Genomic DNA, 23,871 nt, shown 5'->3' with positions numbered 1-23,871 from the left:
ATGAAACTGAACACCTTAACATAAATCTCACACATCCAAAAATCACTTTTCAACCAAACTAAAAAAAAGGGGGGGTCATACATGCGTACGATAAACAAAAATTTATATAAAATAATGATTAATGCGATAAACTAAATTAAAATAGCTAACATAAAAAACAAGCTTTTATAATTATCATTTGTTTTAATTGGATGCTATCAAATTGTCCCCTACTGATGGAGTGAAAGTGGACCCATTCTTGTCAATGCTCTCCGTCTTGTCTGCTTTGGAGGGAACGTCTTTAGAACGCGAGTTAGTGCTGTCTGGAATCAGGAGAGCCAGAGTCGACATTAGCATCGGTAGGTAGTAGTAGGAACTGTGTGTGTGTGTGTGAGAGGGGGTGTAGGGGGTGTGTGAGTGTGTGTGTGTGTGTGAGTGTGTGTGTGAGGGTGTGTGGGGGGAGGGGGTTGGTAAGTGTAGTTGATTATGCTTGCACACTCTCACTCTCTAGCAGATTAACCCATTATACTCATTATTGCAAGGAGCACAATAGTAGTTATAATTATAAGGCTTTAGCTACAACATGCAAAGTCGGGCTGGCACTGGAAAGAGCTATTATATCAGCTTTGAACATAATTATAATACTGAGGTAATGTGTGTGTGGTCACGGTGTACCTACCTCCATACTCGCAGACCCTTATCCACTCTCAGGAACTCTATGGCAAATATTAGTCCATAGTCGAGGAAGATGTGAGTGATGAAGAAAGTGATTGCATCATAGAACCATTTCATCTCCATGCTTGTCTGGAAGTAAGGCCGTACCAGACGACGCAACTGCATGGGGTGTGGGTGATTAGGGTACTGGTGAACAAGTGGGTGGGTGATTAGGGTACTGGTGAACCAGTGGGTGGGTGATTAGGGTACTGGTGGACAAGTAGGTGGGTGATTAGGGTACTGGTGAACCAGTGGGTGGGTGATTAGGGTACTGGTGGACAAGTAGGTGGGTGATTAGGGTACTGGTGGACAAGTGGGTGGGCGATTAGGGATCTATAGGCTGCAATAATAAACTGCTTACTTTTTTTGATGCTGTAGTTTGTACGGCAAAGTAAACAAAGACAAAAACATAGCCAGGATAGAAACCGTGCCACCAAGCAGAGAGTCCAAAGGTCAACAGAGTAGGGCTGAATGTCACTCGGTCATAGCACACCCTACAGATTAAAACGTACAGTATATTACAAGAAACATGGACAGCCTGTAAACACAAACTGTGATACCGTAATACTAGAATGTTGTGCGAGCATCAAACATAGAGCATCAAACATAGAGCATCAAACATATGCAAACTTTGTGAGGGTTGATCAATTTGCAACAATAAAATCGCAAAACCTAAATTAGTATTGGTAAATACACACGATCCCTTACCAGAACGCAAATCGCAAAGGTTTTTCACCAGCAAAATATTCTATAATATAGTATCGTGTGGCCTATAAAAATTTAGCAAACAAAATGCCTAGGTGCACACACACACTTGCCTAGGTGCACACACACACTTGCCTAGGTGCATACACACACTTGCTTACCTCCTGAGCCAGTTGGCTGTGAGAGCGTTCCAGCCACTGACCACACCCCTCAGACTAGTAGCCAGCTCTATATCCAGCACGTGGACATTAGTGACAAGGTTCCACTCTGCCTTTCCCTCTTTGTTATAGCCGCTGAAGCCGAGGCCAGTGAGGTTGTTGACACTCTCCACTAGAAGCCACACAAAATAGTACTTGGTCCTCATACGGAAGCAGTTGAGATACATGATGAGGATACGCTGCGCCAAGTTGTGGGTGGGGTCTGTGTGTGTGTGTGGGGGGGGGGGGGGTGATGGCATACAGTCAAGTTAGGGAGTGCAGTACAGTGATAGTAGAATGGGCAGGGGTAAAGCCATACAGTGAGAAGCCACCCTGTAATGGACACAGGTGTATTTTCACTAAGACCAGCATGGTTAGCAACTATACCACATACACACCATCAGAGGCATCCACATGGTATGGGGTATGGTATAGTCAAGAGTTCTCTTGGTATATAGTATATACACTGGCCTCACCCCAGCAGTCCTCTGTGGAGACTGTGTTGGAGAGCACTATGAAGACAGTGATGGCTATCAGGGAGTATACCAACTTGCTGAGAACAGCAAACTGCAGGGAAACATAACAATAATTATAGGACACACACACACACGCACACACGCACACACACGCACACAGGCACACTCACACGCACGCACGCACACACACACACACACACACACACACGCACACACACGCACACACGCACACTCACACGCACACTCACACGCACGCACACACACACACACACACACACACACACACACACACACACACACGCACACTCACACGCACACTCACACGCACGCACACTGCATGTAGATTGTACATTAAACAATAGGAGAGTGTGATAATAGTAAGGTTGTAGTATAAACTTACAAAGGCTGACGGCTCCTTCGATCTTGGTAAAACCTGCAACAATAGCGATACCATATTAGGACAGTGGAAAACTATTGTGGGCTATAATAAGGACAGTATAAAAAGGATGTACTGACAGAACCACATGCACAGCACCTTGTTGTCATCGTCTTTGGCTGTCTTGAAGTTGGATCCACTCACAAAAGCAGTGTACTCTTTAAAGGTACAAGTGGGGCCAGCCAAAAGTGTGTGAAAGTTGAGGGTGTATCCTAAGTATTCAAGCAAGGACGGACAGGTCACTAACTTCTGCTGCCTCTGATCAGCATTAAGTTGAGAATCCTTACGAGCTTTGCCTGTGTGGGTGGAATTACATTTCTATTATTGGTGATTTAAGATTGCACATAAGATCATATTTCAAAGACACTGTAACAATGGTCTCACCATCATGTAGAGCATAAGCAACCAGAGTAACCTTCTGCACCATGAGCATGAGAGGTCCAGTGAAGTCCAGGCTCCAGCCTCCATAGTCTGTGGCTATTCTATACAAGTGTGCCACACTCATGCTGCCCATGGCCCACACCATTGTGTATCTGCATGTATGGGTAAACAAGTTAATCACCAATCTACACATCTAGTAACCCTCAAGGCAGTCTACAGTTTATGTCATAATTATCTTTTTCATAAATTATGTGCCAAATTACAGTACAACAAACACTGTAGGATCACCAGGATATGCCATCACACTAAACCTAGTTAGCTCATCCTGAAGTAAGCAAGCACTCACCTATATACAGTATAACCACATACTGGTGAACATGCATCAGGCTATTTTGGATATTGAAACACTATACCAGCTGACATGCTGACACAACTGTAGGGAATCCAAACACAACATGTGCATGCCGACAATCACCTGATGTATAACTGACCTCTGAACTTTACCAGGCGATGTCCATTTAAGCATGGCATAGCACACGACCACCACTGCTAACAAGACATACATTTGCCTGTGTGTGTGTGGTGTGGGTGTGGGTGTGGGTGCGTGTGGGTGTGTGTATAGTGTGCGTGTGGGGAGGATAATAATAGAATTGGTGAGCATACAATGCATATCATAACATGCTATAAAACAGTCAACTTGGCACCACTGATCTATACTATTTTTAGCAGATAAAAATACCAATACCTTAACTAGACAAGCTGGTTGCCTAGCAATATTATGATAAAATCACTCACCATCCGAAACAAAGGAACCCAAAGAGAAGGCCTAGAATAATGGCATAGAGGTAGCGGGTGGTCAGGGAGGTCCGGGAGGGGTGAAGTAGTGTACGATAGAAATAGCCAAGGGGGTACGAAAAAAACAACAACGCTATATATCGAACCTGCAGAAAAAAGGGCGTGTCAATCAGAAAAGCTTTCTATATACACAGTATATTATTATAGAGTGTTAATGCTGCATATAATATATATATATACAAGGTCAGTGCAACCTCATCCCTGGCCTTAGCAAGCTTTATAGCTAACTAGACAGCCGACTAGCCACAGCATACAGTTAGCTAGCTAGCTAGCTCTCTCACGAACATGTACGACCATATTGACTAACCTGATCTATAGGAAAACCTGTGTCTTTGGCTAGCGACTGGAAGAAAGGCTCCACCGGGTTAAACATTTTGCTCTGCTCCTGCGCTGCACTTCTTCGTTTCTCTACTAGAACTCGAAGTCTTCCACTTGCACTCTCAAGGCCAATTATTTTTCAGGTACGCCCCTCCTAATGATATTCATAGCTTTCTATCATGAGATCATCGCGACGTACACCACGGTGCAGCGCAGAAGAAGCCTGCTTAATAAGCGCTTACCAGCGATTGCAGAGCAGTAGAGTCTGTATCGCAATCACGCAAGCTACTGTTGAAGAGCTGCACATCTCTCAGTCTGATCACAGTGAGTAAAGAAGTGAAAACGTCAAGATGAAGGATTTGTTTATGTGTGACGTCATACATAGGCCATCAAATTTGTGTGGGTAACCCGTACATTTTGATGGCATTACATGTGCATGCGTTGTAAAGAAAATGGCTACCACAGTGTGTGTGTTGACATCTCTCTGAAGCTGTCCATTTGGAGCCAGAACAATTCCCTCTCCCCCCAAATACGCCGAACAAACGTTTCGAAAGGATCTCATTGAGCTAACGAACAAATTCAACTGATTCATCTGACCGATCAGTACGTGCCTGTACACACACACATGAACTAAATTAGTGTTCGTACCAATTTTTAATTTCTTATTTAATATCTGATTATTTTACTTCTATAAAATTATTATCGAACCCAACTATTCACAGATACCACTTTGTGTCTTCTAGTACTACAGTTACCATGGCGTCTACTCCCGAGGGTTCAGGGGGTGGTGGTCGTAAGAGGAAGCCGGGCACCCCCCACCAGGGGGCACCGGGGGAGAAGGTGGCCAGGGCCCCCAAGAAGTGTGATCGAAAAGCTTGTGAGATCATCAATGCAGACCCATTCTGCTTTGTGAGGGCTACAGACAAGTGAGCAATGGAGTGTCTTAATGCTATAGCTGGGATCTGCATGCCCAGGGTTTTCTTAGTGGGCTATTTTCTGCAAATTTCAATTTAACAATTATCATTCATAATTATGCTAGTACAAGTCAAATTGGTGGTTAAATTGATTGTAGTGGCAGGTCAGAGTGGCAGGTCAGAGTGGTAGCATAGCCTGCTGTATTGTACAGGAGCTATGGATGCCATGGTCGTAATGGTAGTGGCAGGTCAGAGTGGTAGCATAGCCTGCTGTATTGTACAGGAGCTATGGATGCCATAGTAGTCACTAGCGTAATGGTAGTCACTAGCGTAATGGTAGTCACTAGCGTAATGGTAGTCACTAGCGTAATGGTAGTTGTTACATAGAGCTATAGTTGTGTTGTTATGGATGGTAATACCTGGTTCCCTCCACCCACACACAGGTGTGCTAAGAACGGGTACACGTCACGTTGGTACCACCTCAGTGCTGGACAACACTTCTGTAACGAATGCTTCGAGTACTTCTACAGAAGGTGAGGGTTAGGGTTAGTATGTGTAATCACTGAATGTGGGTAGTCTAATAATTATATGCTTGTAACTATGATTACTGTAAATCATAAATTCCTAGCCACAGTGACTAACACGATATCATGTGATGCACACACTATAGCAACAAGCCTGGCCATACCATCTTCATGACGTGGTCGGCTATGTGGGATCGTGAGGCAGGAGGGGATAAACTGAGTCCAGGTCCTAAGACCTTCCTAATGGACCAGTACCTCCCAGTGTGGGTACAGTGTACAAGAGAGGGGTGTGGCAAGTGGCGCAAGCTCCCACCATCCATAGACCTGCGTCATGTCAAACAGAACATAGTCAAGTGTACGGATTGCTCCATACCTGAAGATGAGGTAGGCAGGGCAGGGTACGGCGATTGTTCTCGTGATCACCAGAGCCCCACATAGTACCAGTAACCTGTATGAGCAGAGGAGACTTTGGTCCATAATGATTATAAAAGCTTAATTATGGTGGTTGGCCATTCTCATAAGTACAATAGTACAAGAGCCTCTGAGTACAAATAGAGACATTTTTCTGGTATAATTATACGCATTTACTCGTAATTTCATCAATTATTGTACAAAATATTGGAGATCTGGTGTCCCTGTAGGTGGCGGGGATGGTGTCCAGCCCTCATTGGATACACACCATGAGTTACACTCCTCTGTTGCGTTACTCTGTCCTCGCCCCACTGCTCAGTGAGTATGTGCCTGAGGGCGTGGGGATCAGCCCCACAACTGTGGCACACGTCAAGGCAGTCATGGAGCGAAGGAAGGAGGAGCTTAATGGCAAGGAGGAAGGTGAGGGCACTCATATCAGAGTATGAGCAGAAATATTGACTATTGACTTTGTGGCAATGTTGTTCAGTATCGAAGCTATTGCATTTTTATGTTGTATTTTGCTGTATTTTGCTAGTGGCTAATACAGTACATGTAAGACTGCTGCTTGATTACACCACAAACTAACCCCCCCAACCCCCGCCTTCATTAACCCCCCTGCTGCCCCCCAGGAGAGGTCCCATTGTGTGCTATCTCAGTGATCAACGACCCCCTCCACCCGTTCAACCACCCTCAGGACGGGCCCAGGGCACGAGCCTTCACTCCGGACAGCATGGAACCCGAGGAGATGCAACAGTTCCCTGAGTATTGCAAGTAAGAGAGAAGGCTTGCATGTAGTACTAGAGTTGGCTCTGTAACTAGAGTTCTGATGGTCCCAATTCAACGAATTTCTGATTTTCTGAAAGCTTGGAAAGAGCTCTTTCAGATGGTATGCTCAAATCCCAAATTTGAAATGGGCCATAATTTCCTATTATTTTTCGGGGGAAAAACCATGGGCTATAGCCCATGGTATTTTGTCGAAAACAGGCCCAAAATAGACTTTCGATTTTAACTAGTTAATATCCCACTACCGTGCCCCTTCCCCCATCCCTTGTAGGCAGACGGACGCTCAGTCCAAGGGACACAGCCCTCGACTGGAACTATTCTGTATCATGAGGAATGTCATCCTAGCTCTCTGGTTCTACAGCCATAAGGTGAGATAATCGCTTGACCCCCATCACTGTCACATGACCTCCATCACCATCACATGACCTCCATCACCATCACATGACCTTCATCACCATCACATGACCCCCATCACTATCACATGACCCCCTCTCTTCAGGAGTACCTCACAGTTGGTCGCTGCATACAAGGTCTGAGTCTCCGTGGCATCACTCGTATCTGGTGCTCCTATCAGCTCCCCCGGATCCACCAGTACCTCACTGAGCAGGGGTACATTAACGTGGGGCTACTCAACAATGTGTCACGCCCCCTACCATACGCACGTGATGGGCGTGGCACTGTCCTGATTGTAGGGACGGGGGCAGCAGGTTTGTCTGCAGCTCATCATCTCAAGAACTTTGGCTTTCAGGTCTGTGAAATAAAAACTTAATCTTACGCATACTTATTTATCATTTGCTAAATAAATTTTATGCCTTATTGTCCCACCCACTCATTGTAGGTTCGTTTGCTTGAAGCGAGTGGGCGTATTGGTGGGCGTGTCCGTGACGACCACTCGCTGGGCAAGTGCGTTGGTATGGGTGCCATGTTCATCACTGGCATGTCCAACAATCCCTTCACTTTGCTGAGTCGGCAACTTGGTCTTCCTCTGAGAATGATTAACGAGGAAACGTGTGAGCTATTTGATGAGAGTGGGCGTCGCCCTGACAAGCAGTTGGATCTGGCAGTGGAGCGACACTACAACACCACTCTAGATAGACTCTCCGAGTGGCGGTCTCACCATGGCAACGACTTCTCATTGGAAAGTACGTACTGTGTGCATGTCACAGTGTGAGCCTTGTGTAGTGTGAGCCTTGTGTAGTGTGTGTGTGTGTGTGTGTGTGTGTGTGTGTGTGTGTAGTGTGTGTGTGTGTGTGTGTGGGTGTGGGTGTGTGTGTGTGTGTGTGGGTGGGTGTGTGGGTGTGTGTGTGTGTGTGTGTGTGTGTGTGGAATCTTTGAGGGGCCACTCTCCCTTTCTTCCCACTATCCCCAGGGAGGTATATATTTTGATTGAAATTTTGCAATGGACCATAACCCATTATATTTTATTCCAAGGTTTAATTAGTTCTGTCTCCTCCCTCCCTCCTCTTTAGAGAAGTTGACTGACCTGCATGAGCAAGTGGTGATGGAGGAGAGACAAGGACGACCATTCACTGAGGTAGGTGTGGTCTAACGTGTCCTGTGACTATCACATAATCTGTAGGAGGAAGATCGGATACTGGACTTCCACTACAGCAACTTGGAGTTTGCCTGTGGAGCCACTATAGACAAGGTACAGTGTTGGTGTCATGTGAGAGCATGGAAAGTTAAAATTTTTTGGGGTCTGTGACGAAATAAATACAGTTCAGTGACATCTTCATTACCCCTTTTAGATCTCATCCTTCAATTGGGACCATAATGACAACTTTGCTCAGTTCTCTGGTTGCCACGCCCTCCTGCCTGATGGGTTTGGTATGATATTCTCTCGTCTGGCCGAGGACATGGACATACAGTTGGACACGGTTGTGAAGCGTGTGGACTTGGTGCCTGGTGGTGGGGGCGTGAGGGTGACTGACTCTCAGGGGAAGCTCTACCAAGCGGACAAGGTGTGTGTTCAAACATTTTGTGGAATAATGGCATGTACATGTACATGCATGTACTTAGTGTTAAGTAGAGATCTTTGAACAGCCATAACTTTAGTTTCGTTGGTCCAAATACATTAATTTTATGATTTTACGAAAGCTTAGAGAGAGGCCTTTCAGATGATGTGTTAAAATCAAAAGTCTATTTTTTAGCCTGTTTATAGCCCATGGTCTTTTTCCAAAAATAGGAAATTTTGGCCCATTTCAAATTTGTGATTTAAGCATACCATCTGAAAGAACTCCTTCTAAGCTTTCATTAAATCATAAAATCGTTGAATTTGGATCACCAGAACTCTAGTTACAGAGCCAACTCTAGAAGGGACCTCCGGTGATAATAATTATGTTGACCTCTGACCCCTCTTCAGGTGATAGTGACTGTCCCCCTCTCTGTACTCAAGAGCAACATGATTTGCTTCACCCCGTCACTGCCTGAGAGGAAGACACAAGCCATACAAAGCCTGGGGGCGGGGCTTGTTGAGAAGGTGGGTGGGGCTTTTGTACATGTCATTGTGTATCTAGAGCCAGTGTGTATTTGTTTTTTACCCCATGCCTTTGCACATTATGTATTTGCCTGTTAGTTATAATTTGCATACACATAGTTATTATAGTACACAGTAGAATATTCAGTACAGTATTATAATCTTCCCCACTATTGCAGGTGGCTCTCAAGTTTCCTGAACCATTCTGGAGGGGGGCAGTCGGGGAGGCTGATTTCTTTGGCCATATCTCCTCCAATAGAGCTGAGCGAGCGCTGTTTGGAGTATTCTACGATTTCTCTAACAGAAGCAACACCGTCACCACAGCTACGGACTCTAAACCAGACGATTTGACCTCTGAACCTAGTCATATCCTATTAACCACCGTGTCTGGTGAAGCCTTGAAACAGTTCCAATTGAGCTCAGATGCTGCAATAGTGTCTCGATGTGTGGCCACTCTTCGTAAGATGTTCCCTGGAGAGGAGGTTCCTGAGCCATTGAGTTATGTCATCAGTCGATGGGGGGAAGACCCCTATGCTATGATGTCATACTCGTATGCTGCCGTGGGATCGTCTGGGGAGGATTATGATGCTCTGGCTGAGGAGATAGGGGACACACTGTTCTTTGCTGGAGAGGTGAGTGGTCGGTTAATGCCCCCCACACACCTACATGTAGTGTACATCCCTCACAGTGTACACTGCTCATTGTGGTGCTTTGTGTAGTATCCCCTGCTTTAGGCCAATTTATATATTTACTACATGTACAAATAGTGGTTGTGGCTTCACCATGGAATCTTCGTGGTTTTAAGTATCGTAGTTCCTTGAGAATATGCTCTAAAGGTATTCTACTGATGATGTAATGGTTTCATTGGTTTGTGCTGTTATCAATGGCAACCATGTTTAGTGTGTGTCGTGTGTTGTCTCTGTAGGCCACCAATCGACGCTACCCACAGACCGTGACAGGTGCCTACTTGAGTGGTCTAAGAGAAGCACGTAAAATAGTCAAACTGTCAAACACTCAGAGATAGCACTTCTTGAACACTCTCAGCCTCTCATTAGCTTGCTTTATTCAATTGTCATCTGTTGATTCAGTTCTCAGGTTGTGTTGTTCTTGTGAAATATATTTGTTGTACTTGTTCAATTCATTACATCTGCCTTGCTATGTGTGGGGGGGGGGGCTATAGGAACAGGAGTGTCTATGTGTATATATAGGATCATGTGACCTGGTGGTATATGTTGTATAAACAGATAACTCTTCTTAAATTTGAATTGCAGGAAGAGCTTTACTGTACATGTATAGTGTATAAGCTAATGAGATTGAAGTTGGATAGTGGGGATGCCTAGAAGAAGAGCTAAGAAGGAATGGAGGGAGTTTCTTTGTGATACTTGTATACCACAAAACAAGAAGTATCAAGTTTGTAGATGGTTCAAGAAAGTATCTGTTAACCACCCGTACGCCGTGTGTAGAGAATGTGGTGAAAAGAAGGCAGCTGTAGAAGTTGAAGAAGGGGAGATGGTGGGAGTGGGCTTCTTTGATTGTCAGTGTGGGAACGAGTACACAGTGCTTTGTCGAGGAGTAGACACTACCAAATGCTATGAGTGTCGAAATGAATATCATCCAACGAGAGTTACTCCTGGAGATGTCTACAGGAAGACTAAAAAGAAGCATTCTTGTAGCCGGTGCAGTCACGGTGGGAAAAGATGCCCTAATTTAGTGGACCGATCGAGACGTCCTAGGAACACCTAGCTTTTGCAGACAACATTCTTGATACCTCTTATACTGCACCACTGTATTAAATAGTAGTTGGTTCTCAGTATTGTACTATTTCTTCCTTATTGTGTTTTACCAGTAACAGATATTCATAATCAGTCTACTCAAAACATGTGAATACACAGTTGTGTTTAGTGGAATTGAGCAGATGTGATTATCTGTACACATTGTACCTGTACAGATGTTAGGGAAACTGCATGTTAATTGACATATTATATAATTCCCTTAACCATGCATATCATATTCACCACACCTCTCACAGCTATCTCTTACATAATTGTATAAACCTCTTACAAGCTTTCAAATACACTATTTATCCATTAGATCATTATATAGCTAAGTGAATGCTAAGTTATTGGTTAGACAAAATAAAGCTTTACTACATGTAATTATATTGATACAGTATAGCAAATCAAAGATCTGTCACAGTCAAGTATAGAATAAACTTCTACATCCCAGTTCCTGCAGTGAGATGTCTGGTCAATGGCACTGGAGGCAGTTTGAGTGTACCAAGTGTGAGCCCCCTAACCCACGCTACTCTGTCTGCCGTTGGTTTAAGCGTTGCCCTGACAGCAAGCCAGCTCAGATGAGGTGTCGAGGCTGTAATGAACTAAAGACTGCATGCGAGAGAGGAGATGAGAACGGAGTGGGCGTGTGCTCCTTCACCTGTGAGTGTGGACACACGTACAGTGTAGTGTGCAGGATGAGCGACACTGCCACCTGCTACAAGTGTGACACAGTCAACAATCCCGATGAGATGGGACCAAGACGACGAATAGACAAGAAGACAGACAATAAACACTCTTGCAGTAGATGCAATGGCAGCGGGAAGTGTCCCAACATGTCCAGTCATGACTAGCTAGCTTTTAAGTGATGGTGCATGTACGTACACATTGTACTTCTTACTGTAATTATCCATTATAATTAGCTTAATTATTTATGCTATATATGTACTATATTATTTCATTATATTATGCTATGTTTGTGTAATTTGGGGAAACACCAGGGACTTATTGCACTAATAGTATTTATGAAATGAATGAACTTCACATGTCAATTGCACCACATCTGCAAGCGTCACAAGGCACCCCCATCACGCTGTGTATAAAAGCTGGCATTAACAACTAACAATAATACAGTAAAATGTCAGCAACTCAACTAAGACAGTTTATTTGTAAAACATGCCCGGGGAAATTTGCCTGGCATGAGTTTCGATTATGGTACGAAAGAGTTCCCATTGACGGCACCTCTCGTTGTTATGTGTGTAATCAACAGAAACAACCAGTGCCCACCGGAGAAGAGCTGTATGTTCATATCTGCCACTTTAGTTGCAGTATTGGGCATGCATTGCGAATGTACACTGTTCGATGCAAGATGAGCGACACAGCTCCCTGTTATGCCACTGACTGTGATCGTCAAGTGAGTCCTCATAGTTTCTCCCCTCTGCGTCGTATCAACAAGCAATCGGACAATGTGCACAACTGCAGTGAGTGTAATGGATGTCTTGGCTGTCCCAACATGAAGACCCAACGAGATGAGATGGGGGGTGGTGTAGTCACGTCTCTGAAGGTCGTTAAGGGTGGAGCCAGCTCTCAGTGTGGATGATTATAAACTATATAGAGAACGCAATACCTTAAGCATAGATACTATAAATTGTAATTTATAGTATCTAAGGTGACATATTTTCACAGGTAGATTTGTTTGCGTTTTTACAGTTTTGTACATTTTGCTGGTATAATTTTTTGCGAAATGTCGATCTAAACAAGAGGGCGGCCAATTATTTGCGAGTACTAATTTTTGCGATTTTACTCTCATTCGCAGAAATAGCAGAAATTAATACGCGCGAAAATATGTGACCTTAATTTAATTAAGGTAGTTGTGTCGTGCATGCATGCTTCATTTTTATTCACTTCGGTTTTAGTATACAAGTCAATCTTCAGTAAAACAACACTTGTAAAGTCAGCACAATAACATGATTGTTCATGTTAAACCACTATAAGGTGTTAAACATACACACCTGTAAATACAACGTCCACTTTATATGTGTAATTCAAGTCTATGATTATATACATGCATGATACATCAATAGTGAGTTCAATAGTAAGTTCATGTGTTCTTCAAGCATTGATAGACTTCTTGTCTTTCTTATCTTCCATTTCAGAGTTCTTGCTTTTCTTATCTTCCATTTCTCCATTGGCCAACACATTGTTGGGTGGGTGTCCATCGTGAGTGGCGTGGTCTTTAGCCTCTGTGGCAGTACGTGTACTCTCTCGTGCACCAACACCAAATAACTTGAAGAAGGCAACCTCGAGATTACCAAATGGAAACTCAACAAATACAGTGAGCAAAAAAGCAGCTCCAAACGATAATGTACAAAGACCCACTGCGTACACAGCCATCTCAACATCAGTGATATGCATCGGGCTCCTTAGATCGCCAAATACCACGGTCAAAATAACAGGATGGATGAGGTAGGCATTGAAGGCCAGGCGACCAGCCGGTATCCACATCTTCATGGAGAGAAACGTGTTGATCCATCCACCATAGCCGTTGTGACAGATGTACACCAGTAGGCCCACCCCTAGCGAAAATGCAAATCGAGAAAACGTTAGGTAGATAATATTCTCAGCTGGGGAGGGGACATGACCGTTCCAGGTGCCGTATAAGCCGTACACTGTTCCCATGCTGAGTATGATGGCCAACGCCCACAGGACAAGATACGAGACCAGTTTGAAATAGCGATTGAAGGGCACACGAACTTGTTTGAACAACAGGTAACCGATAACGAGTCCAACCAGGTATGGCTGAATACGGTGCCATGGTTTGGTGTAGAGAAGGTCACTGGTATCTTCTGTCACAGTCGTGTTATATCCGTAAGCAAATGCTGCGAAAGTATTAGCTTGAATATCAAAGACCCCAGCCAGTACTCCAGTCGAAATAAAACTCCCTAACAGTAAGCCAGTAACAATGGCAATTCCGAGGGGGAACAAGAAATACATCGGTATGATAATGAGAGGAGAGATGACAAAGAACTGCATGTCGTTGGCAAGGTACCAAGACCAGCCAAGACATTCGTCTCCAATTTTCCAAGGGTAAATGTTGTTAATGTATAGGAAATTGGTCCACCAATATTTATCGCACCTTTCCTGAAAATACGAAGATAGGCCGCCATAAGTAGGTCCGTTGCCAAGCTGCTTCAGGAGAAACCAATAAAAGAATACTACAAACGCATACACTGGAGTGAGGCGAAGGTACCGATGGACGTAGTACATCACAAAGGGGAATTTCCCTTTTCGTCTTTGCATTTGCCTCAGGGTCAAGTAAGCACCTAGCAAGCCGCTAAGAAGGAAAAAACTGTCCACAGAGAAAAATCCATTTGATATTACTTGGAAAGAAAATCTTTTCAAAGTTTGAAGCAGATTCAGCGTGTTGTCGGCCCCCGTGTATTGGAACACCCAGACATAGGCATGACAGATAATGACCCACAGAATACTGAGGACTCTTATTCCATTGATACAGGTAATGGCCGCCGAGGTTTGTTTAGTGGAGAAGACGGTTCCCAAAGTCTTATACAGGGAGAACGCTTGGACCCACTCCATGGGATCGCACTTGGATGGTTTCTTTTTGGGAACAACCGGGCCCAAAAGAAGTGGTTCGTCATCAGACACATCGCTGTTAGATTTAGGCCTAGGGGGGAGTGGAAAGTAGTGGTGTATTGTCCCATCCTTCCAAAGCCGGACGAATAAGTCTGTTATCGTGGAGGCAAGTACAATAGTAACAATCAAGAAGCAAACGAAGATCATGATGATAGCCTTCGCGTCGTAAGGGGGATTCTTGTAGGGCTGACAGTCCACGAGACTTCCGGGTTTCATGGGGTTAGCTTGGATTTTCAAACCAGGAATTGTATTGACTATGGTAGTGAGGTTCGCTACAGTGCACTCCTGGGGTACACACATTCCAACCGAGAAGACGAGTGGTAAGGGTGTTTTGATGGGTAAATCGAGGGCAATTGAGGCCAAACAATATTGTGTGGTGTCATTTTGGATGTCAAGGCACTCATCGTAGGATCCCAACATGTAGAGGTCACCTTTCAGAACACCTGCACACAATGAATACCTAGGTAATGTAATTGTGGCTAGGGATGCAGACATAGACAATGAGTTAGGATAATGTAATTATGGTTACACTGGCAGTATAGATAACCGTGGCGGAACCAAAGATAATGTTATCTACATGTACATATATTGTGCAGTATCTTTGTAACACACAATAAAGGCGTAGAGCGTAACGCGTTCCTTATATGGATTTTGTGTACACACTGTGGTCTGTTTTGGCATTTCCCATATAAGGAACCGCAGTGCCAACACGTGTTGCAAAGATTCTACAAACTCCAGTGTGTACCGTATATTATCGTCTAATTACCCGGACACTCTTTTGGGCGATTTTCGTTGTTCTAATACAACGGACACTCCAGTGCTTTAATATTACATTTGTCCGGACAATACATTGAAAAGTTGAGTTACATTCATAGACGGCAAGTAAGACTTAGAGTGCTGCAGTTAGATAGATTTGAGTAGCTAGTTTTAGATAGCTAGTACAACTATTCGGACGTACACTAATTAGCTAGCTCGCATGCAGCTGCTTGCTTGTTCTAATTATTCCGGACACTCCGCATGCTCTATAAAATCTGTTCCAATTATACCCGGACAATTTTCAAAATAATTATTTTTTGCTGTCCGACAAATTAGAAGATATACGGTATGTATTAATGGGCGGACCTTCCCCAACATTTGTCTCAGGCTAGGCTAGCTGTACTGTAAGGAAGGTGGTGAATTCTACGTTCCAAATTGTATATTGTAGCAGATAAGCGTAACTCAGGCCGGGTACGGGTGTGTTAGCTCAGACAAAATAATATTGTTGCAAAGCTTGTTGCCTACAATGTGTGTTTATCTTGTACCATAGCACGCTCTAGCATTACAAGTAAACACTGACTAACCTGCACCAAGCTTTCCAAAGGAGTCTATGACATCGACCAGTAAGGGGAGGCCGTAATCGTCCGTGCGTGAGGAAAGGTTCCATGCAGCCTGCAAACACTCGTTGGAGGAGTAAACATCATTCCTAGCATCTAGTAGCCCCTCAGCACTCTCAGGGTCTGTCCACAGCTTGGTGAGTTGGTCTAAAGCCTTTTCCACATGTTCTATCACCTCCACAGGGTCGTTTTCTTGCCTCAGCTCCTGTTGCGCTGATAGCTGCTCTGCCCTGTGTTGGATAAGCTCCAGGTCTTGTCCCAGCGCGCAGCAGAACACGGCCGCCGCTAGGAAGAGTAGAACCTTCAACCAGGTGTTCATTTATCAATGCAAATTAGGTGTTAACTAAAATGGAAACCACATGGGAAGTGATGCTTTTTATGCAAATTTATATAAGGTCACATGTAATTCACCACAAGCTCCCATTTTCCCATCTACTGAACAGTACTAGTACATGACATGTATAGTTACATGCGCTATGCACAATGACTATAATAACACAGGGACAATGAATCTGATAAAGAGTTCAGGTTCGTCATTGTTCCATCTGGTGTGGTGGGGATACTATGATGTCATAATGGTGCATGACTAATGATGATGATGTGAGATGATCACAACAGATCTCTTATCAGTGAGTGCTTAGCCTAAGCACTCACTACTATCTATTATGGTCTTAGGCCCTAAAACGTTAAACGATAGCTAGCTACCTTTACACTCTGTCTGTCTGTATGCATGTGACCTAGAGCTCTGTGTACTGTGCTCTTAGAAGAACTATTATAGTTCCTGTGGGTATTGAGTCTCTATTGACATCAGTTAAAATCATAATTCCATTCCTCTCATTTCATTTATTTTTTATATTTCTATTGCTTCACATGTGTATAATTATTTAAGGGGCTTCCTCCCCCCATTAAAAAAAAAAAAAAAAAAAAAAAATTGACATCAGTTATTATAGGCACAGGTCATTGGCATTTTATGTGTGAATGGGACACCCACTTGTTAGCTACTAGCCTCAATTCCAGGCCGCTATCAAAGATCTGGAATCGAGGCTATAGCTCTACCTGAAATAATTATGGGGAGGGGCTGGCTTTTAGCTGCAACGATTTATACCTAATTTGGACTGAACAACCCAACTTGCTAAAACTCTTTTATCTATGCTAAAACCCTGCCTGCAAGACCAAAAGAAGAACACAGCCTAAGCGCCTGCAGGTGACACTTGGTACAACTTGTCACCTACAATGTACACAGTGCCTTCTATTAGCTAGCTAGAGTGTGCCATAGTGGTTAAGGTTGTCATGGCCCACCCCCTCAATTTGCAACTGCTGAAATGGAATTATTTTTACCCCAGCAGAATGTCAGAGCCAACAGTTCAAGAGGAGCACCCTCTGGTATCCAATAACAGGTCCACAGAGTCCCCTCCCTCACATTCCTCACACTCTCCACTACCCTCACCACCCTCACAGCCCGCCCACAACAGTGACTCAGACCACACCTACCCAGACTCGGAGGACGAGGGACTGTTGGACGCAAGTGCCACAGGGGACGAAGTTACACAGCTACTCAGGAAAACTGTCGAGGAACTGGAGCTTGCATTGGATGTAAAGGACAAGGGGCTAATTTTTAACCGTTTTCCTAAAAAAGCAGGGAATATTCCCACAGATGTTCAACTTCACTATAATTATAGACTTATTTGTGTTACTGACAGGAATCTCGTAAACTGTTGGGAGAGCGTGATGATGAGATGGTGAGAGTGAGGGGAGAGCTGGAGCGCTACCGACAGCAGGTTGCCAGGGAGATAGCCAACAAGACCAAGCTGGCCCAGAGTTTGGACCAGAGTCACTCACACGCTCAAGAACTGGAGGAGCTATTACAGCAATGGCAGCTAGAGGTGTGAACCATGTGTGTCTGCGTTAATTATGCTAGACTATAGATTGAAGAGTTTTCAATCTATGGTTAGATGCAATATTCACCTTGTTTTCATACTTGGACTATACACACTATCTATTGTTGATTGCCGTAGTTTATTCGTTGCAGTTGAGGGAGTCTAAGATCCAGAGGGAACGTGTGGAGGTCTCCTTACAGCAGGAGCACTCGAGATGTGAGCAGTTGGAGAAGCAACTCTCTTCCTCACTGCAAGAGAAGGACAAAGAAATGGAGCAGTTGAACACAAAGCTACTCAATGCACAGCAGAAACTAAAGAAAGGACTCCCCACTCTCGCTGAGGGAAGTAATCCAGGGGTGGATCGTATGGACAAGATGCAACTACACTTCTTGAAGCAAGCTGTTTACCATCTTCTGACAGACTTCCACGCAGAGGACCAATTGAGAGCTATTTTATCGATATTAGACTTCGGTGCGCAGGAGAGGAAAGCAGTGTATGCCAAAGTCGAGGAAAAGAAGAAAGCGTCACGAGGACTCTACATGTAACTCGTGCAAGATTGATTGACTGACATTTCATCACAATTATATCACTTAATTGACAGCAAAGTTTTGTATCAATAATTGCAATATATAACTAATTTCACATTTTATTTGACTGTAATAAGTTTTTCTAATTGTTTCTCATTCTGTGCTACAACTTTATGGTTCATGAACTGCAATTGTCCGTTGGGTAGAAACAGGTGAAGCACGGCAGTCGCCTTCTCAGCTTTCAACATTATCTGGGAAGGGGGGGACAATGGTCATACCTCGGGGTAGGCATAGAAACATAACATGAAGGATTGTAACTCAAGGAAAGTGGTCAAACATAATTGTACAGTCGTGTATTTGGAGGAGTTTACTTGAGCACTATATAGATCTGATGTAGCGTGGTGTTCCTAGTTAAACTTTGGTTTTCCTATGGGCAGATACACTATCATACCTCAGCGTTCCTCTGCTCCAGTGAGGTGACATGCTCTGTCATGAGTCGTGTGATAGTCTCTAGAACACTCTCTGCCAATAGCTTGTTCTCATCTGACTCACAGATCAGTACGTACGCACACCTAATAGGAGGGGAGGGGGTGAGAATAGGTACACTTTAAGATTGGTACTTACTCATCCTTCACCTGCCAGACAGCCACCTTCACAGTGGGGAAGGGATCTCCTGCCGACAACCTGGATGATAGGTAAAATAATAAAAAGGTTTCACGTTTGTATATTAGTTGATCAATTTCGTACGTTCCTTACCTGAATAGTCCTCTGGAGCAGCTGCAGGGACAAAGAGCATGTGATAGATGAGAAGACATCAGCTCCACTTACTCTTCCCCAGTGGAGGGTGTGTCGTCCTTCCCCCGAGGCACTTTCGTTGTCAGCTGGGTGCTTAAGCGGAACCCGTATTCAGACTGGACCCGACAGGCCACCTCCAGTAGCTGCTCCTTCCTCATTGTACGCAGGGAACCCTCTGCCGACACCACCTACAACCAGCACATAATCATAGCTAGCTACTATATGATTATCTAGGACAAACATGACAAAACTGAGCAACAGAGTGTTTGACAATTATAAGATTATTCCTGATCAAATAATTATTATGATGGAGGTACCTTGGTGGATGCTGACTGGACGTCATCTCCATAGACAGCTGTGTACAGTAGTCTGCAGGGAGTGGAGGACACAGAGTGACAGAGGAAACCAAACACCATTCTAGCCAGCAAGCTTTGGCTCTGCAGAGTGGGGGCGGGGCTTGTAGAGGGGTGTGTCCAGAATGACCTCTGTATAAAAAGCTAAAAAGTTATGCACAGAATTTTCTTGAGCTGTCTTCAACGCAGCAGTAAATCTCTCCTGGTACAAACAGCACCACTCTCACTAGCCATGTCCACAGTGTCCACAGCGTCCACAACATCCACAGTGTCCACTGATATGGCAGCCAAGTATGCTAAACTACCAAAGGTATCAGATGCTACTCTAAGTAATGTCAGACAATCAAATTTAAATGGCATTGTTTGTGGTCTATATCACTTCAGGTAGAGCTTCATGTTCATCTGGATGGTGCTTGTCGTCTGAACACTCTACGGGAGCTCTCGAAGGAGTACGGTCTCCCGTATCCCCATGACGATGAAGAGGCATTCAAGTTGTGGGTTGCCCTGCCATCAGCTGCTCCCTCCCTTGTGGACTTCCTCAAGGTCTTCACAGCCCTGGCAGAGATACTCCGGTGAGTGGGTGTCACTTGGCACAAGTACACTAGCGGTTGCATTACCACAATAACGTGTTATGTAACTAGATTATGGTTAGGCACTTATTTAGTGGCTCAAGATGACATCCAGGTGTTAGTAATCTGACTTGAATGGCTTGCTTAGTTCGCTTCCTATGGTCACTTCCCACACACACCCACACCACACACCCACACAGGACAGAGGAAGCTCTGGCGAGGGTGGCCTACGAATATGTAGAGGACCTTCATCGTCAGAATGCAGTATACGCTGAGATCCGGTACAACCCGTTTAGTGAGGTGGTGGGTGGACCCACTGGGGAGCAGTACTGTGAGGGAGTCATCGCAGGACTCGAGCGAGGAGAGAAGGAGTTTGGGGTTAAAGTGCGATCCATCCTCTGCTTCAAGAGAGAGAATCCAGGTGGGCCTACTTGTTTATTATTTCATTAGCTTCCGCAAAAATGTTAAGTTACCTTCCATAGCTTCCAAAATATAATGTGTAAGAACTTTTCAATTCCTTAGAGGGAAGTAATTATTGTGTATGACCACAAAATTTCATGTCAGAGATTGACACTGGTTGGCTCCTACAGAGCGCTGTGCTGAAATCGTCTCTCTGGCTCACCGCTACATGTCTCGAGGGGTTGTGGGTGTGGACATTGCCGGTAATGAGCTGCTACCCCTGGACCCTCGACACATAGACGGGTTCCTAACGGCCAAAAAACTGGGGCTACATGTGACAGTGCACGCTGGAGAATCAGGTCCAGCAGAGAACGTGAGGCAGGCCATTGAAGATTTGGGGGCAGAGAGGATTGGACATGGCTATCATGTGCTGCAAAATGAGGATATCTATTGCCTTGCAAGAGAGAAGAAGATCCATTTTGAGGTAAACTGTGTGAAAATCATATCTCAAGCAAAATTTCACCACATGTGTAGTAGCAAAGCTGCACTCACTTGACGATAATTATAAATCTATAGGTTTATGCTGTTGTCCCCTGAAATCCACTTTACATCTCAACAAGTAATCTATAATGCTTAGACTATAACATTTAAAGCTTGTACATAATCATATATGTGCAGGTATGCCCCACATCGAGTGTGTACACCAGCTCCACTCAGAACGACAACCACGCCTCCCTGCGTTTTGCGAGGGATGGTGTCTCCTTCTCTATAAACACGGATGACCCCGGAGTCATGCTCTGTGATCTCAATGGAGAGTATGTAGTGGCAGAGAGGGACATTGGACTGACCTACGATCAGCTCAAACAGTTGGTAAGTAAAGAGGCTGTTTTGATAGCTACCACCTCGTATAAATGAATTTGTAGCTCTTTGAAAGGCCTATCTCTAATGATGTGTTTAGAAGATCAGTGATTGCTTTCAGGACACAATGTTACATTACACAACAGTATGGAGTGGTTTCCCGAAATATGCCTGCTATATAGCTATCATAACTAGGATTGTGCATTTTCAACAATTAAAATGTACATTTTTAACACTCCAGGCACTCGCTGGTGCTGAGGCTGCCTTCCTGCCAGACCAAGAGAAGCAGGAGGTAGTGAAAGCCATCAGAGAGCGACTGGCAGCATTAGAACAAGGACACTGCTGAACAGTGCTTACGATTTGATATTCACTATTAGTACGTAGCAAAGACTCAATTAATTTTGTATTTAATATTCAGTTTGTTCATTCATTAGCAAAGATAGTTTGTTCATCATTATGGTAGCAGACATGATCATGTGATTTGATTGATCAACGTACACAAATTAAAATAATACGGCATCAAATAATACGCAAATGATTGTTACAACACTGCACTAGAAGTTCCCTTAGCAAACAGGTGTGCAGTTCTATCAGTCAGCTTGAATTGTGCCTCTCTCCTCAGCACTGGCAGACTGTCCCTCCAGACTGCCCTCACCTGTATATAGTAGGGAGAATAAGCAGTAATGGTGGGGAAGAGTATAGTAGACCTTATGTAGAGACAATCACACAACATTATATAGAGATGGCATTGTTTGAATAGCTAAATTAGAACTACTGGTGGTCAACATACATATGCTATAACTAACACCATATCATATGGTATTAGTTACACAAATTTAGTTGTAGTGAGGATAATGGAGGGCCTATTATAGCTAGACTGTACCTGTCCATGTACATCCCTGGAATAGCCTGAGGGCAGACCCTCCACATGGAGTGAGAGGTGTGCTTTGTGAGCGAGGTGATGACCCAGGGTCTCCTCATCACAACCACCGCCACCCTCACAGTGGACCATGGTCACCATATAACCACCTCCGAGTGCCTGTAGGAACAGTATAATATTATAACTAGAGGGTAGCATAAAATGGCCAGGACAGGCACTTAAGAGACAATACTCAAAAGTACAATCTTCAACTGCATGGCCAATGAAGTGATGCTCTAACTTTACCTAATAACGAGGTGATATTAATAAGGCTGTAGTGTAGTGTACTCAAGTATATATAGTGACTCACAGTATGTGCAGTAGAGGTGACCATGTGTTGACAGTAGTGTACGAGGCCCACCACCTCCACCAGCCTCACACCCACACTCACAAGCACACTCAGGTCATCAAGAACCAGACAAACTGGTTTGTCAGGTTTCACACGCCTCACGTCCAGTAAACACTGATGGAGCAGTTTATAAAGACCCCTCAAAGAAAATGCACTACAAATAAAAACAGTACTTGTATGTCAACATCCCTTCATAGTATTACCTGTCCAAAGAGAAGGTGTGTCTTGTTTGACCTTTGACCTCCTCATCTGTGGGGCCATTTTGTTGTTGAGTTGTTAATTTAGTGAGACAGTCGATAAACACGAGATGACCTTGCTCCTCGTGTCGAGAGAAACTGACCCCAAGCTTTGTACCCACTGAGTTGTAGTGTGTGTAGGACTGAGCACAGGACACTAGGATGGTGATATGGCCATCTGTGTGTGTGTGTGTGTGTGTGTGTGTGTCCACGGCATTCAAGTTATGGCAGCTGAAAGAGTCCTCATTGATTAAATGGAGGGGAGTTGTAGATGCACATCTTTGAACAGCCATAACTTTAGTATCGTTGATCCAATGTCAAAAATGTTATGATTTTCTGAAAGCTTACAAAAAGATCTTGCAAATGATGTGTTTCAATCAAAAATTTCGTTGGGGCCATAATTTGTCATTTTTCGCCCTTGGACCATGGTATGGCCAAATCGGCAAATACTCAAATATGAACTTCGATGACACCATTTGAAAGGTATTTTTCTAAGCTTTCAGAAAACCATAAAATCGTTGAAACTGGATCAGTGGAATTTAAGTTATGGCAGCTGAAAGAGTCCCAGAACCATCAGATAAAATTCGGTTGAACATTCAGTCTATATAACAGCCATAATTTTAGCATGTGTGTGTGTGAGCGGGGTAGTAAGCAGGTTATGAGCTTATCAGAGGAATGCTATTGACTCACAACCCTACACACAGATGCTGCACTCCACACACCCACACACCTCTCAGGGCCTGTGCAATAAAGTGGTGTACTAGGAACCCTCCATCAGCTCCGCCACTGTCTGTTATCACGACACTGCGACCCTGCAAGATACAACATACCCATTAGCAGAGGCTGTACTAGTCGCTGAGGCTGGTTCTCACCAGTAGGTCTCTGTCACTGGATCGGTTGAGAAAGGAAGATATTTCAGTCAGCATGGCATTGATTTTATGCTGACTTAGCATATTTGGATTCAAGGTTCAGGTAGATAATTATTTTGCTGAATTGACAACTGTAGGTTCATAGGTCATGAGAA

At 44.1% G+C, this 23,871-nt stretch overlaps 7 protein-coding genes across 11 annotated transcripts; 3 read left to right on the top strand and 4 right to left on the bottom strand.

Moving 5' to 3' along the window:
* Positions 1 to 7: 7 nt before the first annotated feature.
* Positions 8 to 4,227, bottom strand: LOC135331377 (lysophospholipid acyltransferase 2-like). Its single transcript, XM_064526512.1, has 11 exons — positions 4,051 to 4,227; positions 3,684 to 3,829; positions 3,380 to 3,457; positions 2,892 to 3,040; positions 2,607 to 2,803; positions 2,472 to 2,504; positions 2,072 to 2,162; positions 1,560 to 1,818; positions 1,055 to 1,187; positions 659 to 813; positions 8 to 355 (listed from the first exon to the last, which is right to left on the bottom strand). Exons 1-11 carry the CDS (start codon positions 4,114 to 4,116, stop codon positions 184 to 186), a joined length of 1,479 nt encoding a protein of 492 aa, XP_064382582.1. The 5' UTR covers positions 4,117 to 4,227; the 3' UTR covers positions 8 to 183.
* Positions 4,228 to 4,238: 11 nt separating this feature from the next.
* Positions 4,239 to 10,306, top strand: LOC135331373 (lysine-specific histone demethylase 2-like). Of its 2 annotated transcripts, none has more exons than XM_064526509.1 (15): positions 4,239 to 4,664; positions 4,805 to 4,987; positions 5,419 to 5,508; positions 5,646 to 5,883; positions 6,141 to 6,330; positions 6,540 to 6,681; positions 6,965 to 7,061; positions 7,193 to 7,441; positions 7,532 to 7,835; positions 8,163 to 8,227; positions 8,273 to 8,341; positions 8,442 to 8,654; positions 9,056 to 9,172; positions 9,349 to 9,801; positions 10,095 to 10,306. In XM_064526509.1, the coding sequence occupies exons 2-15, from the start codon at positions 4,818 to 4,820 to the stop codon at positions 10,191 to 10,193; spliced, it is 2,496 nt and encodes an 831-aa protein (XP_064382579.1). In that variant the 5' UTR covers positions 4,239 to 4,664; positions 4,805 to 4,817; the 3' UTR covers positions 10,194 to 10,306. The 2 variants fall into 2 exon arrangements, with proteins under 2 accessions (XP_064382579.1, XP_064382578.1); XM_064526508.1 differs by having other exon boundaries at positions 4,784 to 4,987.
* Positions 10,307 to 12,871: 2,565 nt separating this feature from the next.
* On the bottom strand, positions 12,872 to 16,339 carry LOC135331375 (nose resistant to fluoxetine protein 6-like). Its single transcript, XM_064526510.1, has 2 exons — positions 15,933 to 16,339; positions 12,872 to 15,035 (listed from the first exon to the last, which is right to left on the bottom strand). The coding sequence occupies exons 1-2, from the start codon at positions 16,282 to 16,284 to the stop codon at positions 13,054 to 13,056; spliced, it is 2,334 nt and encodes a 777-aa protein (XP_064382580.1). The 5' UTR covers positions 16,285 to 16,339; the 3' UTR covers positions 12,872 to 13,053.
* A 710-nt stretch (positions 16,340 to 17,049) lies between these two features.
* LOC135331368 (cingulin-like) lies at positions 17,050 to 18,554 on the top strand. Of its 4 annotated transcripts, none has more exons than XM_064526500.1 (4): positions 17,050 to 17,169; positions 17,309 to 17,558; positions 17,666 to 17,848; positions 17,995 to 18,554. In XM_064526500.1, exons 2-4 carry the CDS (start codon positions 17,313 to 17,315, stop codon positions 18,385 to 18,387), a joined length of 822 nt encoding a protein of 273 aa, XP_064382570.1. In that variant the 5' UTR covers positions 17,050 to 17,169; positions 17,309 to 17,312; the 3' UTR covers positions 18,388 to 18,554. The 4 variants fall into 4 exon arrangements, with proteins under 4 accessions (XP_064382570.1, XP_064382569.1, XP_064382572.1 ...); XM_064526499.1 differs by having other exon boundaries at positions 17,057 to 17,169; positions 17,312 to 17,558; XM_064526502.1 differs by having other exon boundaries at positions 17,057 to 17,179; positions 17,312 to 17,558.
* Positions 18,437 to 19,641, bottom strand: LOC135331370 (AP-5 complex subunit sigma-1-like). The gene is made up of 6 exons (XM_064526504.1): positions 19,482 to 19,641; positions 19,198 to 19,352; positions 19,126 to 19,146; positions 18,994 to 19,053; positions 18,821 to 18,941; positions 18,437 to 18,620 (listed from the first exon to the last, which is right to left on the bottom strand). Exons 1-6 carry the CDS (start codon positions 19,578 to 19,580, stop codon positions 18,489 to 18,491), a joined length of 588 nt encoding a protein of 195 aa, XP_064382574.1. The 5' UTR covers positions 19,581 to 19,641; the 3' UTR covers positions 18,437 to 18,488.
* On the top strand, positions 19,637 to 21,828 carry LOC135331366 (adenosine deaminase-like). The gene is made up of 6 exons (XM_064526496.1): positions 19,637 to 19,827; positions 19,902 to 20,089; positions 20,287 to 20,507; positions 20,677 to 20,969; positions 21,164 to 21,355; positions 21,585 to 21,828. The coding sequence occupies exons 1-6, from the start codon at positions 19,672 to 19,674 to the stop codon at positions 21,687 to 21,689; spliced, it is 1,155 nt and encodes a 384-aa protein (XP_064382566.1). The 5' UTR covers positions 19,637 to 19,671; the 3' UTR covers positions 21,690 to 21,828.
* LOC135331367 (elongator complex protein 6-like) lies at positions 21,782 to 23,868 on the bottom strand. The gene is made up of 6 exons (XM_064526498.1): positions 23,720 to 23,868; positions 23,578 to 23,659; positions 22,815 to 23,025; positions 22,573 to 22,765; positions 22,227 to 22,382; positions 21,782 to 21,998 (listed from the first exon to the last, which is right to left on the bottom strand). Exons 1-6 carry the CDS (start codon positions 23,798 to 23,800, stop codon positions 21,885 to 21,887), a joined length of 837 nt encoding a protein of 278 aa, XP_064382568.1. The 5' UTR covers positions 23,801 to 23,868; the 3' UTR covers positions 21,782 to 21,884.
* Positions 23,869 to 23,871: the final 3 nt, after the last annotated feature.

Source organism: Halichondria panicea, chromosome 2 (genome assembly GCF_963675165.1).
Source record: "Halichondria panicea chromosome 2, odHalPani1.1, whole genome shotgun sequence".
NCBI lineage: Eukaryota > Metazoa > Porifera > Demospongiae > Suberitida > Halichondriidae > Halichondria > Halichondria panicea.
The sequence above is the reverse complement of the archived record's forward strand: the minus strand, read 5'-3'. Positions and strand labels throughout refer to the sequence as shown.

Excerpts from the sequence above, each read along its gene's own strand:
- LOC135331373 (XM_064526509.1), top strand. The coding sequence starts at position 4,818 with ATGGCGTCTACTCCCGAGGGTTCAGGGGGTGGTGGTCGTAAGAGGAAG. Across the intron at positions 5,509-5,645 it reads TTCGAGTACTTCTACAGAAG|CAACAAGCCTGGCCATACCA; the intron begins GTGAGGGTTAGG and ends CACACACTATAG. Across the intron at positions 7,062-7,192 it reads TCTGGTTCTACAGCCATAAG|GAGTACCTCACAGTTGGTCG; the intron begins GTGAGATAATCG and ends CCCTCTCTTCAG.
- LOC135331367 (XM_064526498.1), bottom strand. The coding sequence starts at position 23,800 with ATGCTAAGTCAGCATAAAATCAATGCCATGCTGACTGAAATATCTTCC. Across the intron at positions 23,026-23,577 it reads TATTGCACAGGCCCTGAGAG|ATGGCCATATCACCATCCTA; the intron begins GTGTGTGGGTGT and ends ACACACACACAG. Across the intron at positions 22,383-22,572 it reads TCACCTCTACTGCACATACT|GCACTCGGAGGTGGTTATAT; the intron begins GTGAGTCACTAT and ends CTGTTCCTACAG.
- LOC135331368 (XM_064526500.1), top strand. The coding sequence starts at position 17,313 with ATGTCAGAGCCAACAGTTCAAGAGGAGCACCCTCTGGTATCCAATAAC. Across the intron at positions 17,559-17,665 it reads AACTGGAGCTTGCATTGGAT|GAATCTCGTAAACTGTTGGG; the intron begins GTAAAGGACAAG and ends TGTTACTGACAG. Across the intron at positions 17,849-17,994 it reads TACAGCAATGGCAGCTAGAG|TTGAGGGAGTCTAAGATCCA; the intron begins GTGTGAACCATG and ends TATTCGTTGCAG.
- LOC135331375 (XM_064526510.1), bottom strand. The coding sequence starts at position 16,284 with ATGAACACCTGGTTGAAGGTTCTACTCTTCCTAGCGGCGGCCGTGTTC. Across the intron at positions 15,036-15,932 it reads CTTTGGAAAGCTTGGTGCAG|GTGTTCTGAAAGGTGACCTC; the intron begins GTTAGTCAGTGT and ends CATTGTGTGCAG.
- LOC135331377 (XM_064526512.1), bottom strand. The coding sequence starts at position 4,116 with ATGTTTAACCCGGTGGAGCCTTTCTTCCAGTCGCTAGCCAAAGACACA. Across the intron at positions 2,804-2,891 it reads TGCTTATGCTCTACATGATG|GCAAAGCTCGTAAGGATTCT; the intron begins GTGAGACCATTG and ends CCACCCACACAG. Across the intron at positions 1,819-2,071 it reads CTCCACAGAGGACTGCTGGG|ACCCCACCCACAACTTGGCG; the intron begins GTGAGGCCAGTG and ends ACACACACACAG.
- LOC135331366 (XM_064526496.1), top strand. The coding sequence starts at position 19,672 with ATGCACAGAATTTTCTTGAGCTGTCTTCAACGCAGCAGTAAATCTCTC. Across the intron at positions 20,508-20,676 it reads CTTCAAGAGAGAGAATCCAG|AGCGCTGTGCTGAAATCGTC; the intron begins GTGGGCCTACTT and ends TGGCTCCTACAG. Across the intron at positions 20,970-21,163 it reads AGAAGAAGATCCATTTTGAG|GTATGCCCCACATCGAGTGT; the intron begins GTAAACTGTGTG and ends ATATATGTGCAG.
- LOC135331370 (XM_064526504.1), bottom strand. The coding sequence starts at position 19,580 with ATGGTGTTTGGTTTCCTCTGTCACTCTGTGTCCTCCACTCCCTGCAGA. Across the intron at positions 19,353-19,481 it reads TCCAGTCAGCATCCACCAAG|GTGGTGTCGGCAGAGGGTTC; the intron begins GTACCTCCATCA and ends TGCTGGTTGTAG. Across the intron at positions 19,147-19,197 it reads ACACCCTCCACTGGGGAAGA|CTGCTCCAGAGGACTATTCA; the intron begins GTAAGTGGAGCT and ends TTGTCCCTGCAG.